A 27,340-nucleotide genomic window follows, 5' to 3' on the forward strand; every position below is an offset into this window, starting at 1 on the left:
CTTGGAAGTACAGGAAGAGCTGAATATGCAAATGAGCCCTTCTGACTAATTATTATGGTTTTTTTTTTATTGTGCAGGGTGGAAATAAACACAATAATTTTTGCTCGTAATAATTCAGGGCAGATGCAGTCGCAAGGTGTAGCAATCGACTCACTGCAGTAAAAATGTCATGTAGTCTATACTGGGCAGCCCTGTCTGGTGTGCCTGTTTTGCCTCTAATAAGATGGAAAATCTTGGGGGAAATATTGGAAGCTTCTGTAGGCGGCACTTCCAAACAGACTAGTGCACGCAGGGTGTCGGCACAAGTGCCAGCAGCGAGGAGCCCGCTAGACATTGCCATAAATGCAAGGCAGACGCCTTCTTAACACCACGTGCAGCTCGGCGTTTTGAGCAGGTGGTGTAGTTATTTTTCTACCTTACAAATGTGCTTCCGCGAGCCGGGACTGTTGGGCGCTTGCCTTCGCCGAGCGGCGCTTAGATGCTGCTGTTTTCTGCCTTACTTGCTTGCCTCGCCCTGACTCCGTCGTCTGTCTCACTGCCTCCATGTGCCTCACATTGACCTCCTGAATCTGTGCTCTTCTGCCTCGCGTTGACTCAGTTTTTCTCTGTGCCCCGCCACAGGGAAGCTCAGCTCGCCTCTGTACGAAGTCGGGGGATGCGACGTGTCTCTCGTCAACTTTGAGCCGGCCACCAGACGGGCCTCCAACAACATCTGGTGAGCCCCAGACCCGAGTAGCGGAGGGTGGAGTGGGCTCTCTGACAGTTGGGGCCACTCCGTTAATACAATGATGAAGACAAACTGATATGCCTTTTCTCTCTCTCTCTCTGTAGGGACACTGACTCGCACCTCTCTAGTTCTACCTCAGTTCGCTTCTACCCTCATGACTTGGTGAGTGTCAGTCATCCTCTGTGCTTAAATGCACGGCTTGTGCAGTGCTGGCTCTGGGGGCCGGGTGTGGTCAGCAGGGCGTTCTGTTGGCAGAGTGCAAAACCAGGTGTGTGTGTGTGTGGGGGGGGGTTTACTGTATGACCTCATGTGCTACTCATAATGGTGTGAGTGTTGTAGAGTGCGATGCAGCCTCTAAGAGAGTATGCTCCAGAGTCATTCTTGGTATGGGACTATTATATGCGTGTGAAAGTGCTGGTGTTGGGTACTGTGTGCGAGTGTGGATACTTGCTTGGCTAGTGTTTCATCTGTTCTGTTCTAAGATCAGAACGTGTTTTCATTTATGTCATTTGGAAGGTCTTATCCAGAGCAACATGTGTGTTCTCGTTGTTGACTGTGACAGAAGTTTACATTCTTGTGCACCTGTTGGCTCATGGTGGTCTTTTGTGCCATGTCTACACAAGTCTTATCATTGCTGTCACATCTGTTTTGGAAATAAGAGATTGTTACTTAAAGGGAACAAAAAAATTAAAAGACTGAAATATTTTTGCATCAATATTTTGTGAAAAGTTTTTTTTTTAAATTTTTTATCTACTCTAAACCATAATGGACGCCGGCCAATGGATCTCTGTGTGGTGTTTTGTTTTTTGTTTTTTTATGATGGAGATGAAATGCAAATGCCCAGTCTGTAGTAGCTAGGTGCCTGGAGGTCACTAACTTCCATGTGAGGTCAATGGCACGTTCAGTTAGAAGATTGGTTGGACGGACTGAATTCTGGTCACTGACTGACCAAGTGACATTGGTATGCTGTTGCATTGCTTCTATGGCCTTGCTAGGGGCCTCATATTATTACAGGCTGAGTTATGCGATTATAACACCAGTCTGGGTGCATTTGCTTGTTTGTTTGCGTTCAAGTGCACATTAAGCTCATTCTCGCTCAGTTCTCCTTTCCTCAGATCCGGCTGAATCGTTTGCTGTCGATGGACCCGGAACTGCTGGAGCCGCAGGACGCTGACGGCAGTCCCGACCTGCAGGGGGTGCCACAGGGCCCCCAGAACGCAACACACCAGCACAGTCACGCCACCCCGCACAAAGCCAAGCAGTACTACCGCCTCTGGCTACTGCCGCACCTGTGGGTCGGCCTGCGCTTCGACAGGCTCACGCTGCTCGCCCTCTTTGACAGGTCTGTCTCTCTCACACACATACGCACATGTATGCATGTGCATGCTCTTGAAGAGACTTAAAGCACAGTTGGAGTCCTGTGATGTAGACTTTGAAGCTGCCACCACTGTTTACCGAGCAAACTGGTTCAATGACTTTTTTTTTTTTTTTTTAATGTGGTCCTGAACTGAATCCAGCGTATCTTTGCTCGGCTAAACTCAATTCCATCTTAAACTGAACCTCATAAAATTTAGCTTTGTGGTCTGATGGAATGACCTCTTGGTCTAAAGGTCATGCAGGATCTCTGTGGTCTTTAGTTGAGTCCTTCCTCCATTACCTTTCTCCCCAGCTTTGCATCTTGAAGACTTTGAGTGCACATAACACACCTGCATCATACATGAATAATGTATTGCCATCTAACACATTTCTTACTGTGGGGACCAGTGTACTCGGTTGTTCTGCCTTGGTTAGCTGTTCTTTAAACTGGTTGTCCTGACTTTTTGTGCATTGATGTGTTTCAGGAACCGGGAGGTTCTGGAGAATGTTCTGGCTGTGGTGCTGGCTGTGCTAGTGGCCTTCCTGGGTTCTGTGCTGCTTGTTCACAACTTCTTCACAGACATCTGGGTCTTTCAGTTCTGCCTCGTAATCGCCAGCTGCCAGTATTCACTACTGAAAGTGAGACACACTCTCTCTCACGCATGTGTACGCGTGCGCGCGCACACACACACACACACACACACACACACACAGAAATGGACACTTTCTGCACACTTCTGCTGGTCACCAGATGCATGCGCGCATATATATATATATATATATATATATATATATATATATATATATATATAATCTCTATCTCACACACCTCCACATCCACCCACATATATATGCACACAAGCTGATTTTGCCCTCATGAAAGTGTTTCTTTTCACCTCAGAGTGTTCAGCCAGACTCCTCCTCTCCACGACATGTGAGTTTTTCAATCTTAAGTACATACACATTTATTTCCAGAGGTTATACACACACAAAGTGAACTTGGTGTTGAAATTCTCCCTCTCTCCCTCCCCTCTCCCCACCAGGGCCATAACCGGATCATAGCCTACAGTAGGCCCGTGTATTTCTGCCTGTGCTGTGTTCTGATCTGGCTCTTCCATTACGGCAGCATGAGGTCCAACTCCTCCAGGATCACGCTGTATGGGGTGACTGTCACCAGCTCGTTGCTGCTCACCTCTGCACGGGACCTCGTCATTGGTATATATACACACACACATGCACAGGTGGATGAGTGCATTAGTTGTTTACTGTAATGAAGTGGTGATTTTGGGGTATGTAGATTATAAGGATTTATGATGTGTGTTGATCTAAGGTTCCTTACTTCCTCCTCTGGGTGGGTAATATAGGAATTGATTTTTTTTTTTTTTTTTTAATCAATAATCCAGAATGAATAACTCCAGAACATGTGTGATCACATGCACATAAAGGGTGGCATCAGAAGAGAACTTCTGAAACTCTTCCCAGTTACACGGTATAGCTGGTTCTTGATCAGTGTCTTGTTACAGTCATACAAAGAGTCTAGAACCCTGCCTTGTTGCACACAGTGCCACTATGCCACTAGATCAGTGTGGGTAGCTAAAGTAGAAGCCACAGTCTTTTGTAGAATGGCTATCCTTTAGAGTGCTGTAGCTAGCTACACTATTAGCTTCACATGGGCATTGACGCTACATGACTGATACTTGACTGATGGAGAAGCTGTTTGCAGCAGACATTTTGCTGTAGTAAACCATCTAGTTTCCTTGGAAGTCAGTAAATGGTCATTTCTCTAGTGTTCAACCAACTAACGATACAGCGACAGAACGAGAATAATGTATGGTAAGATGAAATGCAGCGTTTATCAACACTACTCCCCTATTCGGTAGATAAATTACTTCAGCTGCTTCCAGATAACTCGGTCCTACCACCTCGCTACTGGAAAATGTGAACTGTAACTCTGCCCCCTTATGTAGTCATAGACAGTTCTAGAATTCTGCTGTGTTATACGCCCATAGTGTGTGTGCGCTCCAACAGAACTGGCGCTGAATCACATCTCGATGGCTTTACCAGTGAGGAACTTTGTCAGCAGCTGATCTGTGCTTTTAACCAGCAAGTGGGAGACCATGTTAAACAGTGGGCTTACAGCTTCTGTTTAAATTTGAACCCTGAATGTGTTAACGCATAAGAATTGCTCAGTGCTTCTGTAGTTCAGCTGAGTTCGAGCTATGTGCTCATTAGGTTGTGGATTCGACTCCCAGGGGCTGCACATGCTTTATGTATGCCAGTGGCTATGGAGTCCAGCATCTAACATGCTGAAAATGTAAATGTAAAATGGCTTTCCCATTGGTGTTTTGCCTGGTGAGCAATATCGCAGCAATTTATTGTTACCAACCTAGCAGCACCAAAATGGAAATTTCACATTGGATTTTTTTTTTCTTTTCCCTGTACCAACACATGCGCACACTTAACAGATTGTCTCTCTCTCCCCCTCCCCTCTCTGTAGTCTTCACTCTGTGTTTTCCTCTCATCTTCTTCGCGGGACTCCTTCCTCAGGTCAACACCTTCCTCATGTACCTGTTTGAACAGCTCGACATCCACGTCTTTGGAGGAAACGGTAAAAGCAAACGCGTGCATGCGCGTGCAAGTGTTGTTGTAAAGCCAAAATGGGTTCAGAAATACTGCTGTGGATTTGAAATGCCCCACCAACTATTGTCGCAGGTTGTATTTCTGTCCACCAAATTAACAAATGACAAATGCGCGTATGCCACATGAAATTAGCCAAATGCCGCGTTAGCTGGGTTCACCACCCCAGCACAGCCTCAAAATTAGAGCCCATTAATTTTAGAATAATGAGTTTAATTCGCTCTCTCTCTCTCTCTCTCTCGCGCTCTCTCTCTCCCTCCCACCTCTCTTCCAGCATGCACCAGTCTGCTCTCAGCGCTCTACAGTGTGCTGCGTAGCATGGTCACCGTGGCGATGCTGTACGGCCTCTGCTACGGAGCCCTGCAGGTGCCAAAATCCATTCCGAACTCTGCTTCCGAATGCTTGCTCCAGTTCAAGGGCACGATGAGATCAGCAGTAATCATGGATTAGCGCATCACACAAATCATACGCCAGACGCAGTATAGACGGTTCATGGGTTTGGGAAGGGTGTGTGTGTGTGTGTGTGTGTGTGTGTGTGTGTGTGTGTGTGGCAGAGGTGGTTTAACTGGCCAGTGCTCTCTCGTGCATGTCAGGTTAAGTAAAAGACTGATCCTCTGATCCCTGTCTGTGTTAATGGAAGTGTATTCAACATAACCAGCTGTAATATTCGTTTAAAGGGAAGAATGCTCATTTGCACTGTCTATGCTGGAGCTAAATGTCAGCATTGCTCTAATAATTTGTGTGTGTGTAGGAATCATGGGATCCTCAGCATATCCCTGTCCTGTTCTCAGTCTTCTGTGGACTGCTGGTTGCTGTTTCTTACCACCTCAGCCGACAGAGCAGTGACCCTTCCGTTCTCATGTAAGTGTGTGTGTGTGGATGGGTCTATAGTGGATGGACGTATGTGGTCTCTCTCTGTTGCGCGTGTGTGTGTGCTGGCACACGTGGGTGCGTGTTCATGCTGGAGAGAGAGAGAGAGAGAGAGAGAGAGTGTATGATGGTGTGAGCAGGATAAAGTCTCGGTAACAGTTGTAGCCATAAAACGCAAGTCCAAAAGAAAAATCTGTTTTTGCTTTGTTTTCACCACTGTTAAGTGCTGAGGGTTTATTTTTTAGAGGTGGAGAATGTTTGTTCTGAATAAGGGTGCGGGTGTGGCTGAGGCCAAGGGAATCCGTGAGGGTGGGGGCACAGGTGAGGGTGCAGTTTCTGAGCCCCACCCCCTCTCCTGCTCCACCTGCAGTTCCCTGGTCCAGTCGAAGGTCTTCCCCAACGTGAAGGAGCAGAACCCTGAGGACCCACTGGCTGAGGTGCAGGACCCTCTCCCAGAAAAACTGCGCAACTCCGTGGTGAGCAACGCACACTCGCTCTCAAAATGGCTTAAAATAAGAAACATGGCTGTAGACTTGACTACTGCTATAAGAAAAGATAAACTGAAGGCTACACTGTTTGTTTGTTTGTGTGTGTGTTTGCACCCGCTCTTCCCGTATACTCTTTCGCTGCAGAATGAGCGACTCCAGTCTGACCTGATCGTGTGTGTGCTTATCGCTGTGCTATACTTCGCCATTCACGTCAGTACGGTCTTCCTCGCGCTACAGGTGCGTACACACAAACACACACTTGCCTTCTCCCCATAGACACACAGCCTTGATCTTATTCTGGCCCTACTGGAGGCAGACTACATCAGCATTTCATCATGCTGCATGAACATCCCTGCAGATACTGCAGACAGAGCCAAAAAGGCACAATGCTAACCCCACCCGAACACCAGCCTACAGCGGGGGTTGAGGGCGGCAACCACACCCGGTCTCGCACCCGTGGTCTGTGATGACCACGTGACCCCATACGCTATCGGATCATTCGCACATATACCGGCCCATGTCCTTTAGTGCATTCACTGCCATGCTGAAACTTGCTGATGCTGTAATGCCGAGAGCGAAGGAAGTGTGTTGTGGTGCTGCCTAGTGTGAGTGTGAGTGTGTGTGTGTGTTCCTGGCATCTGGGCTCCTTTTGGACGACCAGGGCCCAGTTCTGGCATTACCTCTCCAACACGTCCCCTGTGTGGTCGGTGACAGTGGCACCGAGTAATGTACATAGAACAAGAACTTAAGAAGTCTCTCTCTCTGTCTGTCTCTCTCTCAGCCCTTCCTGAGCTATGTCCTCTACGGACTGGTTGGCACGGTGGGGCTCCTCACCCATTACTTGTTGCCCCAGATGCGGAAGCAGCTGCCCTGGTACTGCTTCTCTCACCCACTGCTCAAAACCAAAGAGTTCTACCAGTTCGAGGTCCGCGGTGAGTCCTGACCCCTGGGTACCGGGCGTTCCTGCCGCCACGGCACACTCATTCGGCCTACGGCCTCACGCTCTCGCCACTAAACGTGTGCGTGTGCGTGTGCAGATGCTGCTCACGTGATGTGGTTTGAGCGCGTCCATGTCTGGCTGCTGTTCGTGGAGAAGAACGTGCTGTACCCGCTGGTGGTGTTGAATGTGATGAGTGGCAGCGCTCAAGAGCTTGCCAGCTCCAAGAAGCTCAACGCCGAGTCAGTATCCATGCCGCCGTTGCCCGGGGTGACGTTCAGGCTGAGCCTCCTGTCTGTGCTGTCTTTATTAGTACATGGTGCTGCTGTGAATAGTGTATGGATTATTGAAATATAACTTTGTACTGTGAGAAGGCACTCCGACCGTGGGCAGCGTACTGAAAAATATTCAAGGTCAAATTTATTTAAATAGCACCTTCTGCAAAGTTGTCACTGAGATGATTTCTTCCTCCCTCTCTCTCTCTCGCACGCACTTTCTGTGTCTGTCTCCCCCACCCCCAGAATAGCCGCTCTGCTCATTGCCGTGGCTGGGCTAAAGCTGCTTCGCTCCTCCTTCAGCAGTCCGACGTATCAGTACGTCACCGTGCTCTTTACTGTCCTCTTCTTCACCTTTGACTACCGCCAGCTCTCCGAGACGCTGCTGCTCGACCTCTTCGTCACGTCTATTGTCTTCAGCAAGGTCCGTGCCACACCCAGCGCACATCCCACCGTAGCGATGGCTGCATAGGTACAGTAGTGTTATATACTGACGTGTGTGTGTGTGTGTGTGTGTGTGTGTAGTTGTGGGAGCTGCTGTACAAGCTGCACTTTGTCTACACCTACATGGCTCCGTGGCAGATCACATGGGGCTCTGCCTTCCATGCCTTCGCCCAACCCTTTGCTGTGCCTCGTATCCTTCTGATGGGGCGGGCGGGCGGGCGGGCGGGACAGATGCTCTGTATCTCTGAGGGCAGGCTGGGAGTGTCAGTGGTCCTTAGCTCCACCCCTTCCCAGACTCCGCCATGCTGTTTGTGCAGGCCATCGTGTCCGCCGTTTTCTCCACTCCTCTCAACCCGTTCCTGGGCAGCGCCATCTTCATCACATCCTACGTGCGACCTGTCAAATTCTGGGAGAGAGACTACAAGTGGGAATGCTTCTTTATGACTCTTTTACTTGGGTGTTTGCATTTAGTGAGCCATCCAACAGACTAAGTGTGTGTGTGTGTGTGTGTGTGTGCGTGCCCTGCAGTACAAAGCGTGTGGATCACTCCAACACCAGACTGGCCTCTCAGCTGGACAGAAACCCAGGTACCATCACACGCCTTATACAGCGTCCCTGTGGTACATGTGTTCTACAGCACTGCCTATGGCAAATACATTATAGAGTACACATACATCCTTTTAAAGTGTCGTGGCTTACAGTATACACTACTCTGAGCTGGCCTCACGCACACTCATACTTTCAGGATCAGATGACAACAACCTGAACTCTATCTTCTATGAGCACCTGACGCGCTCGCTGCAGTACTCTCTGTGCGGGGACCTGCTGCTGGGTCGCTGGGGCAACTACGGCACGGGCGACTGCTTCATCCTGGCCTCGGACTACCTCAACGCCCTCGTGCACCTCGTGGAGATTGGCAATGGCCTCGTCACCTTCCAGCTGAGAGGCCTGGAGTTCAGAGGTGTGTGTGTGTTTTTGTGTGTGTGTGTGTGTGTGTGTGTGTGTGTGTGTGTGTGTGTGCGCACGTGCAAGTCTGGGTTGGTTCTTGGGGCAAAAGTGTCCTGACTGAATAGGAAAGGCAGAGAAAAACTTGCCTAATCAAGACTGAAAAAATGATCCTCCCAAGGAAAAGTGCTTTTTCCGAAAGTTTCCTTTTTTTTTTTTTTTTTGTATGCTTTGACCTCTGGTTAAGTTTAGGGTTATTATCAATAGGTAGACAGATGTAAAGAACACACCTGCGTGCGTGTGTGCGTGCGTGTGTGCGTGCGTGTGTGCGTGCGTGTGTATGTGCGTGCGTGCGTGTGTGTGTGTGTGTGTGTGTGTGTGTGCAGGCACCTACTGCCAGCAGCGGGAGGTGGAGGCCATCACGGAGGGCGTGGAGGAAGACGAGGGTTGCTGCTGCTGCGAGCCCGGCCACGTGCCCCACCTGCTCTCCTTCAACACCGCCTTCGGCCAGCGCTGGCTCGCCTGGGAGGTGCTCGTAACCAAGTACGTGCTGGAGGGCTACAGCATCACCGACAACAGCGCCGCCTCCATGCTGCAGGTGTTCGACCTGAGACGCATCCTCACCACCTACTACGTCAAGGTGGGGGCCACACCGTCTGTACGTTATGTACGTTTGTACATAAACAAAACTGTCCGCAGTGTTTCGGGTGCATGGTTTTCGTGTTTGGCTTGGAGAGAGAAAGGCCTATATGTGTTGGTGAAGAATTGTCTCCTTTCCAGGTGGCTTTTTTCCACACGCTTTTATAATCGATAGGAAGAATCTTAGACCTCGTCATGACTATTCCATTTCGATTATTTCCAATGTATGACATGACCCGTTAGAGCCGTAATACACCGCACGTTTCGCCATTTCTTATTCCTGCGTCAAAATTAAAATCCATTTTTGATATGTTAACAATATATTGATTCTACTGGTATGGCTTCAAAACAAGAGATTGCAGAGGAGCATATCCTTGATGATGATGATGGTAAATTATTCAAAAATTACAAAAAACAACCTGACTTTCTTCATATGAAATGTACATTTTACAAATTTCATACAGTTTACAATCTTAAGCTCTGCTTGAGTGAATAACATAACATTTACCACACAACCTTTTCAATAAACTCTCAGTAGTAGCACAATATGCACTGAGGCATCTATATCGTAGCCTTTAGAATCGATATGGTGCTCAAAAGTGATGTATAGTTGCACCTCTGAAAACTGACCGGCAGTTTGCTGCTGCTCTCTGTTTGTAGGGTATTATATATTACGTGATTGCGTCTCCTAAGCTGGACGAGTGGCTTGCAAATGAGACCATGCAGGAGGGTCTGCAGGGTTGTGGGGAGCGCAACTACGTTGACCTTGACCCAACCTTTAACCCCAACATCGACGAAGACTATGATCACAGGTTGGCTGGTATCTCCAGAGACAGCTTCTGTTTGGTCTACCTCAGCTGGATACAGTACTGCAACTCTCGACGACAGAAGGTACATGCGCGCGCACACACTCACTCACACTCACACTCTCTCTCTCACGACATTTATACCATAGCTTCTATATGCTGTTGTGACTAGACTGACCTCATGTATTAGCATTGATCCTTTGTCTCTGTCTTCTCTAACATTCTCTCTCTCTCTCTCTCTCTCTCTCTCTCTCTCTCTCTCTCTCTCTCTCTCTCTCTCTCTCTCTCTCTCTCTCTCTCTCTCTCTCTCTCTCCCTCCCTCTCTGCAGCCATTGGACTGTGAGAAAGACTCACCATTGGTGTTGCTGTGTTATGGGCTTTGTGTGTTGGGCAGGAGAGCACTGGGCACTGCAGCGCACCACATGTCCAGGTAGGGGCGCTGTGAATGTATATTTTTTATACTAAAGCAAACGTCTGTCTTATCTATCATTTAGTAATTATTTTACAAGAATCCTGACAAGGTTTTGAGTCAAGTCAGTCATATTAGTATATCCACATTTTAGAAATGCAGGCAAAGTCTTTTAATCTCATTTAACCACCATGTTTTTAAATGGTGTATGAGCTACTATACAGAACGAGGACTGTCTATATCTTCAGCTGACCATTTTTGTTTTGTATTTGTGTGGTTTTGTTTTTTTTTGTTTGTTTTTTGTTCTTTCTCTCCCTTCCACCAGACATTTTATTTGGTTAAATATTGCTTACATCCAGGCCAACTGGCATCTGTATTTGTCATCCTTTAGATGTCAGCAACGAAGCATTATGGGTAAAGGTTTTTAGAGGGGTGTCCTTGCATTAATGCTAATTTAATGGTCATTTTTGTTGTTCTCTGTTCATAAATTAACTGTTTTGATGTGTGTGTGTGTGTGTGGCGGCAATGGTAGCTCAGTGGTTAAGGTATTTGACTTGTAGGCCCACTGTTTCCACTGTTGGGCCCCTGAGTGAGGCCATTAATCCTCAATTGCTCAAATTGTACTCAGTCATAATTGTAAGTCGTTTTGGATAAAAGCATCAGCTAAAAGCCATAAATGTTAACATTTCACAATAGTTCTTATAAATGTGTTTACTGTATAAATGTATACCAGCACCTGCCTTTAGTCAGAATCAGTGAAAGCTGCAACAGTGTACACAGGGTACAGGATTCTGGGACAGTGGGTCACCTGTGTACACAAGGTTCAGGAGTCTGTCCCAGAGCCCTGAGAACACAGGGTTCACAGGGAGAGTCAGACACTAGCTTAAAGGCTGAGCAGCTATAGAGGAGGAGTACCTTATGATCACCCAGTGCATGAGCAAGAATCAGCATAGGACTAACAGTAATGGTTGTCTTTTCTATTGTGTGTGTGCGTGTGCGTGTGCGTGTGCGTGTGCGCACAGTAATCTGGAATCGTTCCTGTATGGCCTACATGCCCTGTTTAAGGGAGATTTCCGGATCTCTTCTGTGAGGGATGAGTGGATCTTCGCTGACATGGAGCTTCTCAGGAAAGTGGTTGTACCCGGAATACGCATGTCGCTCAAACTGCACCAGGTGAACTTTCCACGGTTCAGAGACCTGTTGAATGTTGTTTCTTCCTCGTAGCACTACGTTATTCCACTGAAACCAAACAAGCCTGCTTTTCTAGTCTAAGTCCATTTATTACTGCCTATCAAATCATTCTATAGTCACACTCTGTGCTTCCTCTCCTGCGTGTTTGTTTGCGCTCGCTCGTCCTCCCGCCTTCCTTCTTCTGCTCTTTCAAGTCAAGTCATGGTGATTTAATTGGCATCGTTGTGTAAAGTACAGTATTGCCAAATCTCAAGATCAGTATCAGAAACTGTATGTACTTTAACATGTTCAAATGCTGATGAGTAGCACTAATAGGATAAAAGCCCAACCATCATCACTAATAATAATAATAATAGTAATAATAATAATAATAATAATAATAATAAAGAAGTGTAGGTGACAATATAGATGCTAGCTAACAAGCCGTTACAACATTATCAAGATATTATAAGCAAACATAATTAGCAAATGTGTGTGTGGGTGGGTGGGGAGGTTTTTTTTTAATTATGAGACAGAAATGAGAACATTGTCACTGATCATGACATGCTGGTATCTATTTGGCAGCACCGATTGCTGTATGCTTTACTATCGCTGGGTCCCAATGACATTTCTAATTTGCTTTTGAGATTTGGATTAATAACATCCCTGTTCCAGAGAGATATCTTTACTTTGTTTGTTATAATCTGATTTATTTTAAGAATAAATGGTGGAAAAGCAGTTCTGGTCGGAGGCTGGCCGGTGTGGGGAGTTGTTACGGTTGGAAAGCCTCAGAACCGGCTGACTAAAAGCACTCGAGTTCTTGGTTCTGTAGTGCTTTTTAAAGTGCAGCGTTTCTCTGGGTCTGGTGTTTAAGTGCATGCAGGGCCCGTTTTCTTTCTTTTTTTTTGACTGGGGCAATGAGCCTCATTCAGTCTGTGATGACCACGTGACCCCATATGGAGCACCGAGCTGATTTACGTTATCAGATAATTCGCACATATACCGGCCCATGTCCTTTAGTGCATTCACTGCCATGCTGAAACGTCCTGATGCTGTAATGCCGAGAGCGAAGGAAGTGTGTTGTGGTGCTGCCTAGACTGACTGACTGTGTGTGTGTGTGCGTGTGCGTGCAGGATCACTTCACATCTCCGGACGAATACGAGGACCACAGCGTGCTGTTCGAGGCGATCTCCACCCACGAGCAGACGCTGGTCATCGCTCACGAGGGCGACCCGGCCTGGCGCAGCGCGGTGCTGTCCGGTTCACCCTCGTTGCTGGCCCTCCGCCACGTTATGGACGAGGGCACCGACGAGTACAAAATCATCATGCTCAACCGCAGATACCTCAGCTTCAGAGTCATCAAGGTGGGCATACAGCAGGGGGAGAGACAGAGGGCCCGTGGGGAGAGGTACGCGTCTGCTCCCCTGCCAAACATCAGGCCTGTGCAAAAGCAAGCAAGAGAGAAGAGTGATGAAGATATAGGCTGAAGAAAAAGGGAGATCACTAGTTGATTTTTTTTGTGGTTGTAACTGGAGGATGTAAATGCAGATGGAGAGGTGGCCATCGTGATGTGAATCTCTGTAAGGAGAGAGGCTAAGGATAGAGAAATATGGTTTTCAGTACAGAAGAATTTGATTCAATTGCCCAGTATTTCTGTTGTTGGAGTCTTTATTATTGTGTTTGTGTGTAGGTGAATAGAGAGTGTGTGCGTGGCCTGTGGGCGGGCCAGCAGCAGGAGCTGGTGTTTCTGCGGAACAGGAACCCAGAGCGCGGAAGCATCCAGAACGCCAAGCAGGCGCTCCGCAACATGATCAACTCGTCCTGCGATCAGCCAATCGGATACCCCATTTACGTGTCACCCCTGACAACCTCCTACTGCAACAGCCACGCCCAGCTCGGCCGCATCCTGGGAGGCTCCATCAGCATCGCCAGCATCCGTGACTTCATCGTCAACACCTGGCACAGGTGTGTGAATAAATAAATATAATATATATATATATATATATATATATATATATATATATATATATATATATATATATATAAAACTAATGTCAAGAATAAAGACCATGTCTGAAACTCCTCCTTCTTAGATGTCTTCATGTTTTGATTTCCTTTTTCCCCTTATATAACATTTTCCTCTCTGATTTCTTCTCTGAAATTTCCCCTCATACCTCCTCTCTGAAGTGTTTGGAACTTGTGGGTGTGGATATGTGTTTTATTGTATGTGGGTGTGTTCTCAGGCTACGTAAAGGTTGCGGGGCAGGCTGTAACAGCGGCGGGAACATTGAAGAGTGTGATGGTGGCGCTGTAACATGCGGCAGCAGGACCAGCGGGCATTCTGGGACCACGGGCTCGGCACCGAGCGAATCTCAGCACGGCACGGTGTGGCAGGCTAGAGCTGGCGGCCCCGCCCCCCAGAACGCATACACGCCTCACTCACTGGGTGAGCACGACGCACACATACTAACAGTGACCGTGTAGTAAGGCGCGCGCACGCACAGAGCAACGTCTCACTCGCTCATTCAGTATAACTACATGCCTTGGTGCTCATTTTATGTGATTTCCTCCCTCCCCAGGCACTAGTCAGAGCTCTCAGTCAGTTCAGTCGGCCCTGGCGCGTCACTCCCCTGCGCGCGCCTCCAGCCACTCATCCTCGTTCCGCCACAGCAGCAGCCGTCACTCGTCTCTGCGCACCTCCGCCACAGGCCTGGAGCCCTGCCGCCGCTCTTCCAGCAGCCAGCTCTCGCTGCGCACGCTGCCCACCTCCCTGCAGCTCCGCCTGGCCGCTGGCCCCGCCCCCGAGCCCGCCCCCGCCGGCTCCGCCTCCGGCCACCCCATCCCACCGTGCAAGCGCCACGCCCTCGCTGGCCTGCTCGGCACCGAGGGCGGCGTCCCGGGGGTGGAGCATCACCACCCGCTGCACCCTCTCTACCCCCACAACCCCGTCGTTGCCTGCATTCGGAGGGACGACATCTCCTACAGGGTGCAGGTGAGAGGGGTGGAAATCGCAGGCTGTCTCTGCTGTCATGATGCTGATATTTTTAATGTCAGTACAATTCTTTATTAATATAGACAAAGATATTTAGAGTGTGTGTGTGTGTGTGTGTGTGTATATACGGTATATATGGATGCTTTTGTTATTTGTGATACCATTTGCAATGCTATGGGAGAGGAGGTGCAGTGGCCTCTGTCCATCAGCTCAGCGTGAAGGGAGAGAAGCAGGAGAGACCCCAGAAAATGAGTACTGCTGTTGCTTCGCATTTCAACTGCTCATAGGCTGCCTTGTCCTGAGTCGGATATGTTACTTCCCTGCCTCGCGACGCATTTGGGTTGAGGCTGAACTTTACACAGAACACTCTTGTTCACTCACTCGCTCCTCAGGAGATGCTCTTCATGGCAGTGTATTTTTAGGTTGCGGTATGACTACTGTGTGCGTGCTTGTTACAGATAGTGGACGTGAGTCAGGTGCTGGACACCATTAACCTGTCCAAGCGGAAGGAGCTGGTATGGCCAGACGAGTCGTTTCGGCTGCGGGCCGGACGGAGCTGCTGGAGGGACTGGAGCCCCCTAGAGGGCATGGAGGGACATGTGAGTACAGCACAATAGATTTGATTGTGTGGAACACCCCCCCCCCCCCCCCCCCCCCGGATCATGTTGCACTTGCTATGGAAATCTGTTCAGGCCATCAGGTACAGGCACAAATACAAGGTTTTGTGACTTGAAATACTTCTTTGTCTCTCTGTATGTTGCTCCATTTCCTTCCCCTCTCTCTCTCTCTCTCTCTCTCTCTCTCTCTCTCTCTCTCTCTCTCTCTCTCTCTCTCTCTCTCTCTCTCTCTCTCTCTCTCTCTCTCTCTCTCTCTCTCTCTCTCTCTCTCTCTCTCTCTCTCTCTCTCTCTCTTCCCCGCCGATTAGGTGATTCACCGGTGGGTGCCTTGCAGTCGTGATCCTGTCAGTCGCTCCCACATGGATAAGACCATCCTGCTGGTTCAGGTGGAAGACAAACTGGTTCCAATCTTAGAGACTGGAGTGACTGACCTGGGGGCAGAGGTGTGAAAATGCACACACTCGTACTCCTTCAGGCCAGGCGACGTAGTTTGCATATATGCAGAGGATGGGTGACGCACCCCTTTTCAAGATGCCGATGGGGGAACAGAAAGCCAGAGGAAAATAGCAAAAAACACAAGCACGTGCGTACACACACACACACACACACACACACACACACACCCACTGTGCTGAAGCACACAGGCATCATCTCAGGCAGAATCCTGCCTTGCTCTGCATTGCTCAGATATGCTGCATGACAGAACAGCCCTGTTAAACCTGTTTTCTGTTTGGCTTTTTTTATTTGTTATTTACTTTTTAAAATGTATTTATTTTTTGAGCAATGCTGAGTTTTGTTGGAGGGGTTTTATATGTTTGATTTCTATGCATCCCATCAGGACTTTGGGTTTCTTCAAGCAGATCACACATCCCCTGCCCGAACAGTTCTAGCACACACACACACAGGCACAAACCACACACAATGAACTCTGTCCTGGCCTTCAGATAGCGAGAGGTCAGGGGGTGGGGGTGGGGGGAACCACTTGGTTTTTGTTTTTTATGATGACACTCTTCATTTTCTAATCTTTTTGCCAAATATGGCCTGGAGCACTGGGATGCCCATGACCTCATTTCCACAACCATGCGAGAGATGTGATTTGGTGTTTTGATTTATTATTGATGAGGACAACCGAGAAGGTGACGTCAGGTTGGCAGTGGACCGCACATTCAGCTTAAAACAGCTTGGCTTTGTCGTTCATCTGCAATCCATTGTCATTCTGGTTGTGTTTTGTCAGACATTGGTTAAAAAAAAAATACAATGAGGATAAAGAGAGACACAGATTGCACTATGCGTTTCTTTTTGTATTATGTGTTGTGGTTTTTTTGTTTTTATTTTACAGCGATGCACTACAATCTCTAGATTATAATGCATTTTTATTTATTATACAGAATCTAAATCGCCATGCCTTGTGAATGAAAAATGCAATCATTGTGGGATTTTTTTCTTCTAGCTTTCTACTTTAACTTGAAGGCAGAAATGGTTTTTATTGAATATAGTTATATATGAAAATATATTACGTCACTGTAAAAAAGTTTTGCTTTAAATATTTATTACTGTGGTTATTCTATTTACATTTTGTTATATATTTTTCATTTATGGGACAAAAAAAGGTTATATAAGTGTATCAAGGACCATCGGTTAAAATGGAGCCGAGCTTCTAATGGACTGTTTCGCTGCCTAACATAAAATCTTTTATAAGATGGAAAAATAAAAACGTTTTTAATGCTGACTGTGAACTGTTAAACTTCAATTTTTCATGTCTGCTGATCCATTGCTTTAGAACACGTTGACAAAACTGGTTTTGTTTTTTCTTTCTTTTAAAAGGTCACAGTCCATATACCTGCTGAGCTCAGAGCATATGACTTGCCTGCGCCCAGGTGAAGGGTGTCCTGTAGTAAATGTAGGAGCGTGCTAAAATACAGCTATAGACAAGTAACGTGATTTTTCTCGTGTCATCTTGATTTAAAAGGCGTCGTAATGTTTCATTAAGGGCTGGGTAAACCATTTAGCAATTTTGGGCCGTGATAGTCGACCGTTGTAACTATAAGTACGTCTTCAACAGAAAAAGGCAAGAATTCTAGGTAGGGTAGTGGTAGCTCAGTTGAAGGTTGCTGGCTCAAACCTTACCACTGCCAAGTTGCCACTGTTGGGCCCCAGAGCAAGGCCCTTAACTTCAATTGCTCAAGTTGTACTCAGTCATAATTGTAAGCCGCTTTGGATCAAAGCGTTAGCTAAATACCGTAAATGTCAATGTAAGAATTGTGTGGTGGTTAAAGATTCAGTCATCAGTCAAATGTTCGTTGCGTTTCCCCTCAATTTTCCCTCTCCAGTGATCTCGAGTACTAACCAGGGTTTTTTTTTAAGGCAGCTATAACTGAACTAAGTGGTCAGGCTATAAAACGAAACTTCAGTTTACAATACTGTTTAACAGGCAAAAGAAAGCACATGATCCAGTGATGTGGTCGGTATGTGCCAGCCCACAGAGCCGAAGGGCGTACTGATTGGAGGCCGGGGTGTTTACCTCCTCACGGTCCCGTATTAAAACAGCGTCCCCGTATTTTGGTTTTTACTGGTTTTTTAACTCAAGTCGGGAACCGTAAGGTAAGAAAACACACGCTCACCTTTGTTATCGCGCATTGTTCTGTCAATTTTTTTTTTAAATGCAAGCCTAGTATATATTATTTTTCTATATCTGTGAATTTCTCTAAACGCGAGCTAGCTGGCTGAGTAGCTAGCTAAAATGTTTGGGCTAAATTTACAACCCTAGCCCATACCATAAGCTATGGTCCTAGTGTCGGCAAAAATCCCGCGGACTTTCTTTTAGCACATTTGGTGAATTCTCATTTTTGTGTGTCATCACTGCGTTCTTCTATTTAATTTTAGTTGATGTGTAATTTCTAGCTAACCCTAAATCACTCATTTACAGCATGGAGAACAGCTACGTTAGCTAGCTGCACAGCGAAAGTCCGTGGTCTACTCAGAAAATAACCTTTAATACCGCATAGCATTAAAGAAATCCACTGTAACCTTCTATACATACCGGTAATATCAGCAATAATAACGTAAGCTTTTCTCTCATGTGATCAAGTCTCCTCCTGGACTAGGCTATTGCCGGGGTTACATAATCGAGTCAAGTCACGAGGGTTGAGATCTAATCAGTCAAGCTCTACTCATGTTGATAATGGATGGTTTGTATATACATGCAATATAGCTGTAGCTACCTAAGTGGCTGCCATATATTATGCTGCACTTGCAAATGCTGTTAACAATAACATAACACTTGGAAATAGCCTAGTCCGTGAAAGAAACATGACACAAATGTGCAGATAACAAGACAAACTGCCATCAGTAAACTTCTGAGTACATAGCCCAGACTGAGAAGGGACCGGTACCATGTAGGTACCATTTATAGAGTAGGTGAACCTAATAAACTGGCCACTTTGGAAGTGTGTTTTAAGGAAAGTGTGTTTTAAGGAAAATGCCTTTGCTCTGGGATTGTGTGTGCCTTTTTACAAGCTCTTTCCCTGGCTCATGATGTTCTCAACAGTGTAGCAACGTGCATAGACATGAAGTGGCATGCAGTTGCAGTGGTGTCTCTGTGCCTGGGGTTAGCGGTGAGCGCCTTTCCCTCAGAGCAGCCAGAAAACGGGAAGAACTGGGTGGTCATCGTGGCCGGCTCCAACGGCTGGTACAACTACCGACACCAGGTGAGGACACGGCAGTGTTTCAGCTTCAACTGCATAAGATATCTGTGGCTGTCCGGATTATAACTCTTTTCTAACAAATTCACATTTACACTGACAAGAGCTGGGGTTTTTTTTGTTTGTTTGTTTGTTTTTTTATTTATCTTTTTATATGTATAGTTTGATATTGTTTATTGATCCCTGTATTTCAACAGTATTGTAGTTCAATGGTATCTTGAACTCTACCCTACAGTGCTGGCAGGCATATTTTCTATGAGTAAACGGCAGCACTTTTGTAAGTTGCTCTGGATAAGAGCATCTGGTAAATGCCAAAAATGTAACTGTACATTTTCCTTATTTAATTCAAGAAATAAAACTGCTGTGTTGAAATACTTAAAGGATGGTGAATAATGAATAATGGAGAAATTACAAGGTGGTTAATTATTGAGAGAAACCTGCAGCAAAAAGTTCCTGTGAATAGTCTATGCTTACCTGGTGCTGTGAATAACCTGTTTGTTCCTCTTATCAAAAATGTTTGATTACTTGAGGTGACCTCATTTCGTGATATGAGGAGCATTGGGAAAAGAGCCTAAACTTGCTCTATAGTGTCGCATCATAAAAGCAATATTAGCATATTTTATAATGTATTATAACATGCGTGCCCGTAACCCAGCTAGTATAGGATGTATAGAGAGCTAGTTGCTAACTCCCAAGGTCAATGGTCAATTCCAGATGGAACCAATGTTCTTGTAGCATTTTTTTTTCTTCATGATGTTATTTGTGTATAGGCTGACGTCTGCCACGCGTATCAGATCGTCCACAAGAACGGCATTCCTGATGAGCAAATCGTGGTGATGATGTATGACGACCTGGCCCAGAACCCAGAGTGAGTAGCGGTCTTCATCTCCTCCATCAGGGCCAAAGATTTCTGGGTCTGAGCCCTCTAAGTTTGACCCAACTGTCTGGTCAAACCCAGCGCGCATGCAGGATTTCACCTCTGAATGCCGACTCATCGACCAGGAGTCTGCGACCTCGACCCGACACATGGTCACGTGCGCTGAGAAGAGATGATCGGGCTGCATTCTTTTTCCAAACCCAAACGTTCGTGCGTGCAGTTTCCTAGTTCCCTGTTCTGCTTTGAAATGGAAGTCACAAAAGCTTACTTAATACTCCCGAGTATGGAGTGGAAGTGCCTTGTCAGAGAGAGACAGGAGAGACCAGATCAGAGAAACGGGGAGAGAGGGAGAGACAATTGGACAGAGAGATTTAACAGTATTCTCTGCCTTGAAAGTCAGCGGCTCACACTGCTTCTGAAAAGCAAGACATCTGAGGTGATCTGATCTTGGCTATTGTATGTCCTTTTCTTTGTGACATGATTTTTCCTTTAATCTTTGCAAGTTCCTGTTAAATAGGTCAGGCTGTATATGTGCATTTTTCTGTTTACATGGAGGTTGCACAACAGCTGTGTGTCTTTGCATTTATCGGACACCGCATGCTCTTCAAGCATGTGACTCACGCCAGACTGTGAAAGTGTTGAGGTTTCAAAAATGTTTGAGGAGTGAGTTTCAGTAAGGAGTGGCTTATGGCTCAGTTTTTTGGGTGTGTTTCTAAGAACTAACTTATGGCTAGATGTGATTTTATCCAAGATACCCTTGGTGTGTAATCACAGTTAAAGCAGGTATTCTGTGTTTTTAAATGCATATTAAAATAACCCTCTTTCTGTGTGTGTTCCTATGTGTCTGTCAGTAACCCCACACCAGGGGTCATTATCAACAGGCCCAATGGCTCTGATGTCTATAAAGGGGTGCTGAAGGACTACATTGGTGATGTGAGTTTCGCAGCATGCACACAATTAATTATTATTGTTATGCACTTTGAGGAACCCTGATGTGTCAGGTTGGCCATCTATAGTAAAACTGAAATAACATCGAGCTGGTGAGTGACCCTGAGTGGACTGAGTGTTTCCTGATATGATAACAGCAAAGAAATCAATATCACTTTGTATTGATTTGCAGCCACCTAAGTACATAACATTTGTATTACATTAATTTAACTTTGCAGTAATATTTGCTTTATATCATATCCATTTGATTGTGTGTGTGTAGGCTGTGACTCCCCAAAATTTCCTGGCTGTCTTGAAAGGTGATGCAGCCAGTGTGAAAGGAGGATCTGGAAAAGTGCTGAATAGGTAAGTTTGGGGATCAGAGAAGAAAAGAGATGCAAGTGTAATACAGTATTAAGCAGAACACCATAGAATGGTTCTTCTTTGGTCTTGTAGATTTTAAATATCTACTGTTTTGACCATAAACCTCTTATAAATGGGCAGTGGTAGCTCAGTGGTTAAGGTACTTAACTTGTAATTGGAAGTTTGCCACTGCCAAGTTGCCACTGTTGGGCCCCTGAGCGAGGCCATTTAACCCTCAATTGCTCAATTGTTCTAAATCGCTTTGGATTAAAGCGTCAGCTAAACGCCGTTAATGTAAATAAATCTGGAAGCACTTTGTGGTCCTTCATCAGTTGTGCAAGCAGAGATAGTCAGCAGCACTTTTCTTATACAAGTGATGGACCTTTTGTCTGACGCATCCTTTTTCTTTGGAAACCTTGTGAACTACACTAAACTTTAAATTCTATATAATATTGTACCTTTTTTTTTTTTCTTATTTAAAGTTGGTAAGAAAAGAGGTGTTTTCATTTTCAGCACTCGCACTGGACCATGCAGGCAGTCATGCACTCTCCTGACTTCATTAATGCGTTTAGCCTTCAATGTTGCACAGTATACAGATGTAATGATGTTGCTGTCCATAAAGGAAGATGTCTGCTTTTGCCTATGTTTTGAGTAACTACCTGGCTAAACTGATCTGTGTGTCTCCGTTTCTTTTCCTCTTGGCAGCGGCCCCAACGATCACGTGTTCGTGTACTTCACCGATCACGGAGCCCCTGGCCTGCTTGCCTTCCCCAGTGACGACGTAAGCATTCACCCCTCTTTCCGTGTCCGTCTCCCTACACCAGGAGTCCTCGCCATTCCTCTTCTTGCTCCCTGACTCTCGTGACCCATGTCGTCGCTCCTCATTTGCTCACAAAAAAAAAAATAAAAATGTAGCCACTTTGAAGTGAAATGCGCAGAGAAACAGAAACCACGAGAACAAGTCCCATCGCAAGTCATGCAGAGGCTCCTTTAGAGATTTTGTAGTTTGGGGCATGATAACATGATCAAGAATAGATCACCCACAGTGATGCGTGGCACTGATGGCTCGTGTGGGAATTGTATAGGCCTCTGAGGGGGTGTCTGTTGTTACCAGGCTTTACCACGTGTGGTCCAGGACATCGTCTGTTTATGAAGCCCCTCATGAGCTGAGCAGGTGTGTTTAAAACGGGGCACACGCTGAACAGCATTGAGCGCATGCTCTTCTTCAGACGGGGGTAGAAACCACTAGAGTCAGGGACACAACAATGGTGATCTGTGATTGAGTTACACGTGGCCAAATGTGTGGCTTGTGTCCTCCTGTACAAGATTGCACAGCAAGTTTGAGGAAGTACATATGCATTGGTTTAATTCAGATTAGCTTTTTCCCCCATTGTGCATAGGATGGTAATAAAATATAATGGATAGTTAAATGACAAAAATGTGGCATCTGTACAAGAACTTTTTGGATTTACTGGAACAGCTTTTTGGCTGTTATGTGACCAAATATCACAGGATCTGAATCAGCAAGTTTGTGTGTGTGTGTGTCGTGTGACTAGTAAATGACTAATGTTTTACTCAGCTCGTGGGCATGTATGTTGTTCTTTTTTGGTTGAAGAAAGTGGTACATGTTACAACAATTCTCCTCTCCACAGTTACTCGTCCATGACCTAATGGATGCTATTCAGTACATGCGCAATAACAACAAATACAAGAAGGTACCATGTCATTCTGGCTTTCCTCTTCAGAATTTTTTTTCCTTTGGGAGGGGGTGTTCAGCCACATAGAATTACACCTTTCAGTATTTGTCAGATGCTACTAAATTAATAGAATTCTGAACATACTCTTTTCTTCTTCACCACCTCTCTCTCACACACACACAGATGGTGTTCTACATCGAGGCGTGTGAGTCTGGCTCAATGATGAAACCTCTGCCTGCTGATATCGATGGTGAGTTTTACACGAACCCGTGCTAACATTAACAGCCCCAGTACAATAGGCCACCACACATTTAACAGGTCTTATCTGCAGTCTAAAAATGTCACTGGAAACAGATTAACACACAAATCCGTGAGAGGGATCAGTAAAGGGTGGTTTATAATGGCCCAATGACTGCAACGGCATAAAAGCAGTGTGTGAGCGCAGTACACGGTTTTCATGTTTGTGAGCTGGGAATCGTTATTAGGAAGTGTATTTGTAAGGAGACTACTGTTTCTGTGCACAGAAAAAAAAAAAAACAACCACACTTCCATTATCATTGGCATCCACACAGCTGGTGTGTTGCAGTAGAGGGAGCCCTGTACCTCTCACTCACATCCATCAGCAGCGCTCTCTGCTGTCTGTATTTTTACCCATTTCTGTGCAAGCACGTAAGCACACAGACTTCTGATCACCATATGACCTGTCGTTGAAATGTTCAGGAGTCCTAAACGGCTTGCTTTTGAACGCAGCTGCGCATCTGGTTGGAGTGCACAGATGTGTCTGTTACTTATTCGCACTCATTCAGTACTGCTCCCAGAACTGCTCTCACACGACCTAGAGCGGCTAGTGCAGTTTCTGTTTTAAGTCTAAAATGATGAGTAGAGAGAGCATCATGAAGAAGAATTATGCATTTAGAAAATTGAGAATTCTCTGAAAGTGCACCAGTCTGAATGCTTTATACCTTGCGCACATAATGAGGACGTTATTCTATGTTAGTATAGTGAATGTATGTTTGATTGTCTGTCTTCACTTTTAGTTTATGCCACCACCGCTGCCAACCCACGGGAGTCGTCCTACGCCTGTTACTATGATGAGAGCAGGGACACATATCTTGGGGACTGGTACAGTGTCAACTGGATGGAGGATTCTGACGTGGTATGTTCCATGGAAACGGTGTGGGCCCGCAGATACAACCTGCATGTAGTATGTGCGCATGGTTCAATGCTATGCATTATATATGTCCTGATGTTGCGCGTGTCCGTCCGACAGGAGGACTTGAGTCAGGAAACCCTGGCTAAGCAGTTTAAGATCGTCAAACGTCTCACCAACACCAGCCATGTCATGCAGTATGGTAACAAGGTAAACCTGCGGACAGATGGGTGTGTGCATGCGTATATGTGGCTGACGCACAAGTTCACGAACACACTGCAGACAGACCCAAACGTAACCTAGAGCATTACAGAAACAAATGGAGAAAACTGTGTGTGTGTGTGTGTGTGTGTGTGTGTGTGTGTCCCAGACTCTGTCTCACATGAAGGTGATCAAGTTCCAGGGTAACGCTCTGGGCGGAGCCAAGGTGGCTAAACCTGTGCCATTGCCACCAGTTACACGGCATGACCTCACACCCAGCCCCGATGTCTACCTGTCTATCCTGAAGAGGAAGCTCATGCAAAGCAATGACGTCGCCGTTGCGAGGGGATACCTGATGGAGATCAGTGCCCACCTGAAGGTCCGAGCCTGGCCACCTGCTTACCTCTACAGAATTGCAGTGCAGGCATTATAAGCGTGCAGAGCTGATAATGCCACTATAACACTTTAGAACACTACCTTTCTGTTGCTTTGACTTTTTGAACAGTCATGCCAGTACATTTTTGGTACTTCCTGCTGTTTCATAGTGATTCTACTTGCTAGATACGATAGTTCATGATGTTGCAACAACCTGGATTAGCCCTGTTATTACGTAAAGTAATTCTAGAATATTCTCTTCTAGAGTAGGCCTTGCCAGATAGGATTGCCACCACTGACCTAGCTCAATTAAACCGTTATAAACATATCTTCATATAGTAGGCCTGTTTCACGTAAATGGATTTTTATTACATGTGATGGGCAACCTGGGTAACGGTTGATTTTGTTAAATGCATCCAAAAGTCAAAAGGCACACCTAGTTAGCCAGCTAACAGTGTCTGTAGAATCCTCTCTGTAATTAGATCCTCAGAACAATAGAGTTGAAATGGATGTGTATAGCCAGAGTAAATGACGATGTTTAAATGACTATTATCGAAACGGGTAAGGTGATGCATATTTAACGCAGTCAGAAGACAGTCATACTACATTTGATTATTTTGGTGCCAAAAATGACACATCAAGAATGATGAAAATGCTGTGCAGTCTGATCACCCACTTGGTAGTTAAAGTTTATTTTAACCTTTTCTAGTCAGGTTAGCCACATATCGATGCTGAGAAACCAATTTAATTACACCTGTATCAAACAATACACATTTACCACATGAAAGGAGCAGGGCTCCCTTTTGTAAGCCCCGCTTGAGAGCGCACAACTCCTGCTACCCGGAATGGAGGGTTGGGAGCTTGAATGTGGCATAGTTTCAATGTGTATGTTCTACGTTGGTATATGGGGAGTGGGTGTGTTGTCTCGCATTGTGACGCATGTTGACGTGTAGATGCGTGAGCTGCTGGCAGACACCATGCGGAAGGTGGCGGAGACGGTGGTTGGAAAAGGCTTGGAGGCTCAGCAGGTTCTGGATGAGCGTCAGGAGATCAGCCAATACGAGTGCTACGCTGCCGCCCTCACACGCTTCAAATCAAGCTGCTTCAACTGGCACAACCAAGAGGTACAGTACACGCACACAGAGCACCCTCAACGTACAGGGTCCAGGAGCACACGAGAGTTGAGCTCTCCTTCACACACTGTTCGTCTTTGCTCTTTCACAGCATGAGTATGCGCTGAGGCATCTGTACGTGCTGGTAAACCTGTGTGAGAGAGGACATCAGGCAACGAGGTATCCACCCTCCATTTTCCCTCATCCCCCAGCTCCCTGGCCAAGGCTCCTGTGAGCTGTAGCCACATGTAGCCGATACATAAATCAGTTTTAATGATGCATCACTTTTTCTAAGACGAAGCTTAAAAGTGCTGTCCACTCAAAGTTAAAAGAAATAAAACATGCATAGAAAATAGCAAACTGACTGGAAAGGTCTAAGGCATACAGGTGGGTTTTAAGAGGCCAGAGAATCAGAAGGTCTAATGACAAAATAACCAGCCCTTAGAATAACACTCCTTAATCATATATTCTCTGCATGATGAAATGGAGCAATGTAGCAACACATTTCAGCTTTGCTTACAAGTTGAATTCTCAAATTTCCTGAGTTTAAATTCCTTCTTATCATGTAGGATCATGGAAGCCATGGAAGAGGTCTGCATATAGACATGCGCTTGCAGACACAGTGGACTCAACAATCTCCTTGACTGGTGGATTCGTAATGGATGATCTTGCTTTTTGCACAAAGGAATCAAATCTGGGCAATTTTTAATTTTTTAAATCAATTTCTATCACTTTTTTTTTTTTTTGCTTTTATATTTTTTAATTCTGGAGTGATTTGTGTGGAAGTGAATTTGAACTGTTAAGTGAATTTTATTTCTTTTTGTGAATGTGAATATTTTATTACTATGGATTTATAAGAAAAAAACAGGAGAAGGCAAATGTTAAGTAACCTTCCAGGCTAAAATGGCTGTAGCAAACACTGACTTCACTCTGTTTCACCGTGACCACTCATTTGTACTGATCTCTCACTCTTTAACAGAACTATTTTAATGGACTTTAATGGACTAAATCTAACCTGTTGTGCGGGTGTTTTAGCGTAGGCATTCAACAGCGAGGGACCACTCTGACATGATGGAAGCTTTTCATACAGTGGAATTCTTGTTTTACATCTATTATTGGGAGGTGTGGCTGGGCGAAGCTTCTCTATAATCGATGACACTAGAGTTTTGTGTCGCCGCTGGCTGAGGTGTTGGAAACTGCAACCATGAAGTGTGTCTGGACATAGTGTTTTAGAGAGACAGCACGATTGTCGGTTCTAGCCACACTCTTCCATCTTTTTTTTTATATTCAGTAGTTGAAGATGCATGTATGTGGTTATAACCTCCAGGGTACTACAGCTGCACTCCTGGGCCATGCACAATTCATTTTAGGCAAACTATAGAAATGTAATACCCTTAATCCATTTCACACCTGTGTGACTGCTCCGAGTGGGTTGCAGTGAATGTGGTCTGAGCAACAGGATATCACATCCTCCGAAACAGCAGACCCTAAACCAAAGCAATTTGATATTAATGTGTTGTTGCCTGTTGAGTAGGGACATTCACTGATTTCAGGAAATAAAGCTTGAGATCAGTGTGAATGTAAAAAAATGTATGCCTTTTGGTTCTTTCCCCTCTAACAAAAAT

At 45.8% G+C, this 27,340-nt stretch overlaps 2 protein-coding genes across 6 annotated transcripts in view; both read left to right on the forward strand.

The window, feature by feature from the left end:
• Nucleotides 1–17,041, forward strand: part of pcnx1 (pecanex 1) — a 29,051-nt gene extending 12,010 nt beyond the window's left edge. The window contains exons 9-36 of one of the 4 annotated variants that reach the window (XM_081724148.1): nucleotides 622–715; nucleotides 832–889; nucleotides 1,828–2,069; nucleotides 2,569–2,722; nucleotides 2,985–3,017; nucleotides 3,127–3,298; nucleotides 4,581–4,691; nucleotides 4,995–5,086; nucleotides 5,472–5,581; nucleotides 5,961–6,066; nucleotides 6,223–6,315; nucleotides 6,860–7,010; nucleotides 7,116–7,257; nucleotides 7,537–7,714; nucleotides 7,816–7,924; nucleotides 8,029–8,158; nucleotides 8,263–8,321; nucleotides 8,480–8,695; nucleotides 9,066–9,319; nucleotides 9,979–10,209; nucleotides 10,454–10,554; nucleotides 11,556–11,706; nucleotides 12,837–13,067; nucleotides 13,394–13,668; nucleotides 13,947–14,149; nucleotides 14,283–14,752; nucleotides 15,154–15,294; nucleotides 15,621–17,041. In XM_081724148.1, coding sequence (XP_081580274.1) covers nucleotides 622–715; nucleotides 832–889; nucleotides 1,828–2,069; nucleotides 2,569–2,722; nucleotides 2,985–3,017; nucleotides 3,127–3,298; nucleotides 4,581–4,691; nucleotides 4,995–5,086; nucleotides 5,472–5,581; nucleotides 5,961–6,066; nucleotides 6,223–6,315; nucleotides 6,860–7,010; nucleotides 7,116–7,257; nucleotides 7,537–7,714; nucleotides 7,816–7,924; nucleotides 8,029–8,158; nucleotides 8,263–8,321; nucleotides 8,480–8,695; nucleotides 9,066–9,319; nucleotides 9,979–10,209; nucleotides 10,454–10,554; nucleotides 11,556–11,706; nucleotides 12,837–13,067; nucleotides 13,394–13,668; nucleotides 13,947–14,149; nucleotides 14,283–14,752; nucleotides 15,154–15,294; nucleotides 15,621–15,761 — 4,448 coding nt within the window. In that variant the 3' untranslated portion in view covers nucleotides 15,762–17,041. The remainder of the gene's footprint in view (nucleotides 1–621; nucleotides 716–831; nucleotides 890–1,827; nucleotides 2,070–2,568; nucleotides 2,723–2,984; nucleotides 3,018–3,126; nucleotides 3,299–4,580; nucleotides 4,692–4,994; nucleotides 5,087–5,471; nucleotides 5,582–5,960; nucleotides 6,067–6,222; nucleotides 6,316–6,859; nucleotides 7,011–7,115; nucleotides 7,258–7,536; nucleotides 7,715–7,815; nucleotides 7,925–8,028; nucleotides 8,159–8,262; nucleotides 8,322–8,479; nucleotides 8,696–9,065; nucleotides 9,320–9,978; nucleotides 10,210–10,453; nucleotides 10,555–11,555; nucleotides 11,707–12,836; nucleotides 13,068–13,393; nucleotides 13,669–13,946; nucleotides 14,150–14,282; nucleotides 14,753–15,153; nucleotides 15,295–15,620) is intronic. The other 3 variants (XM_081724149.1, XM_035531480.2, XM_081724150.1) reach the window with 3 other exon arrangements.
• A 715-nt stretch (nucleotides 17,042–17,756) lies between these two features.
• Nucleotides 17,757–27,304, forward strand: lgmn (legumain). Of its 2 annotated transcripts, XM_081724151.1 has the most exons (15): nucleotides 17,821–17,913; nucleotides 18,401–18,500; nucleotides 18,860–19,019; nucleotides 19,784–19,881; nucleotides 20,742–20,823; nucleotides 21,101–21,183; nucleotides 21,886–21,961; nucleotides 22,833–22,895; nucleotides 23,061–23,127; nucleotides 23,915–24,033; nucleotides 24,148–24,237; nucleotides 24,398–24,607; nucleotides 25,557–25,727; nucleotides 25,828–25,895; nucleotides 26,285–27,304. In XM_081724151.1, the coding sequence occupies exons 3-15, from the start codon at nucleotides 18,879–18,881 to the stop codon at nucleotides 26,316–26,318; spliced, it is 1,302 nt and encodes a 433-aa protein (XP_081580277.1). In that variant the 5' UTR covers nucleotides 17,821–17,913; nucleotides 18,401–18,500; nucleotides 18,860–18,878; the 3' UTR covers nucleotides 26,319–27,304. The 2 variants fall into 2 exon arrangements, with proteins under 2 accessions (XP_026861682.2, XP_081580277.1); XM_027005881.3 differs by lacking the exon at nucleotides 18,401–18,500 and having other exon boundaries at nucleotides 17,757–17,913.
• The last annotated feature ends 36 nt before the right edge of the window (nucleotides 27,305–27,340 follow it).

The sequence above is a fragment of the Electrophorus electricus genome, chromosome 12 (assembly GCF_041902795.1).
Source record: "Electrophorus electricus isolate QZ-2024a chromosome 12, ASM4190279v1, whole genome shotgun sequence".
Lineage (NCBI taxonomy): Eukaryota > Metazoa > Chordata > Actinopteri > Gymnotiformes > Gymnotidae > Electrophorus > Electrophorus electricus.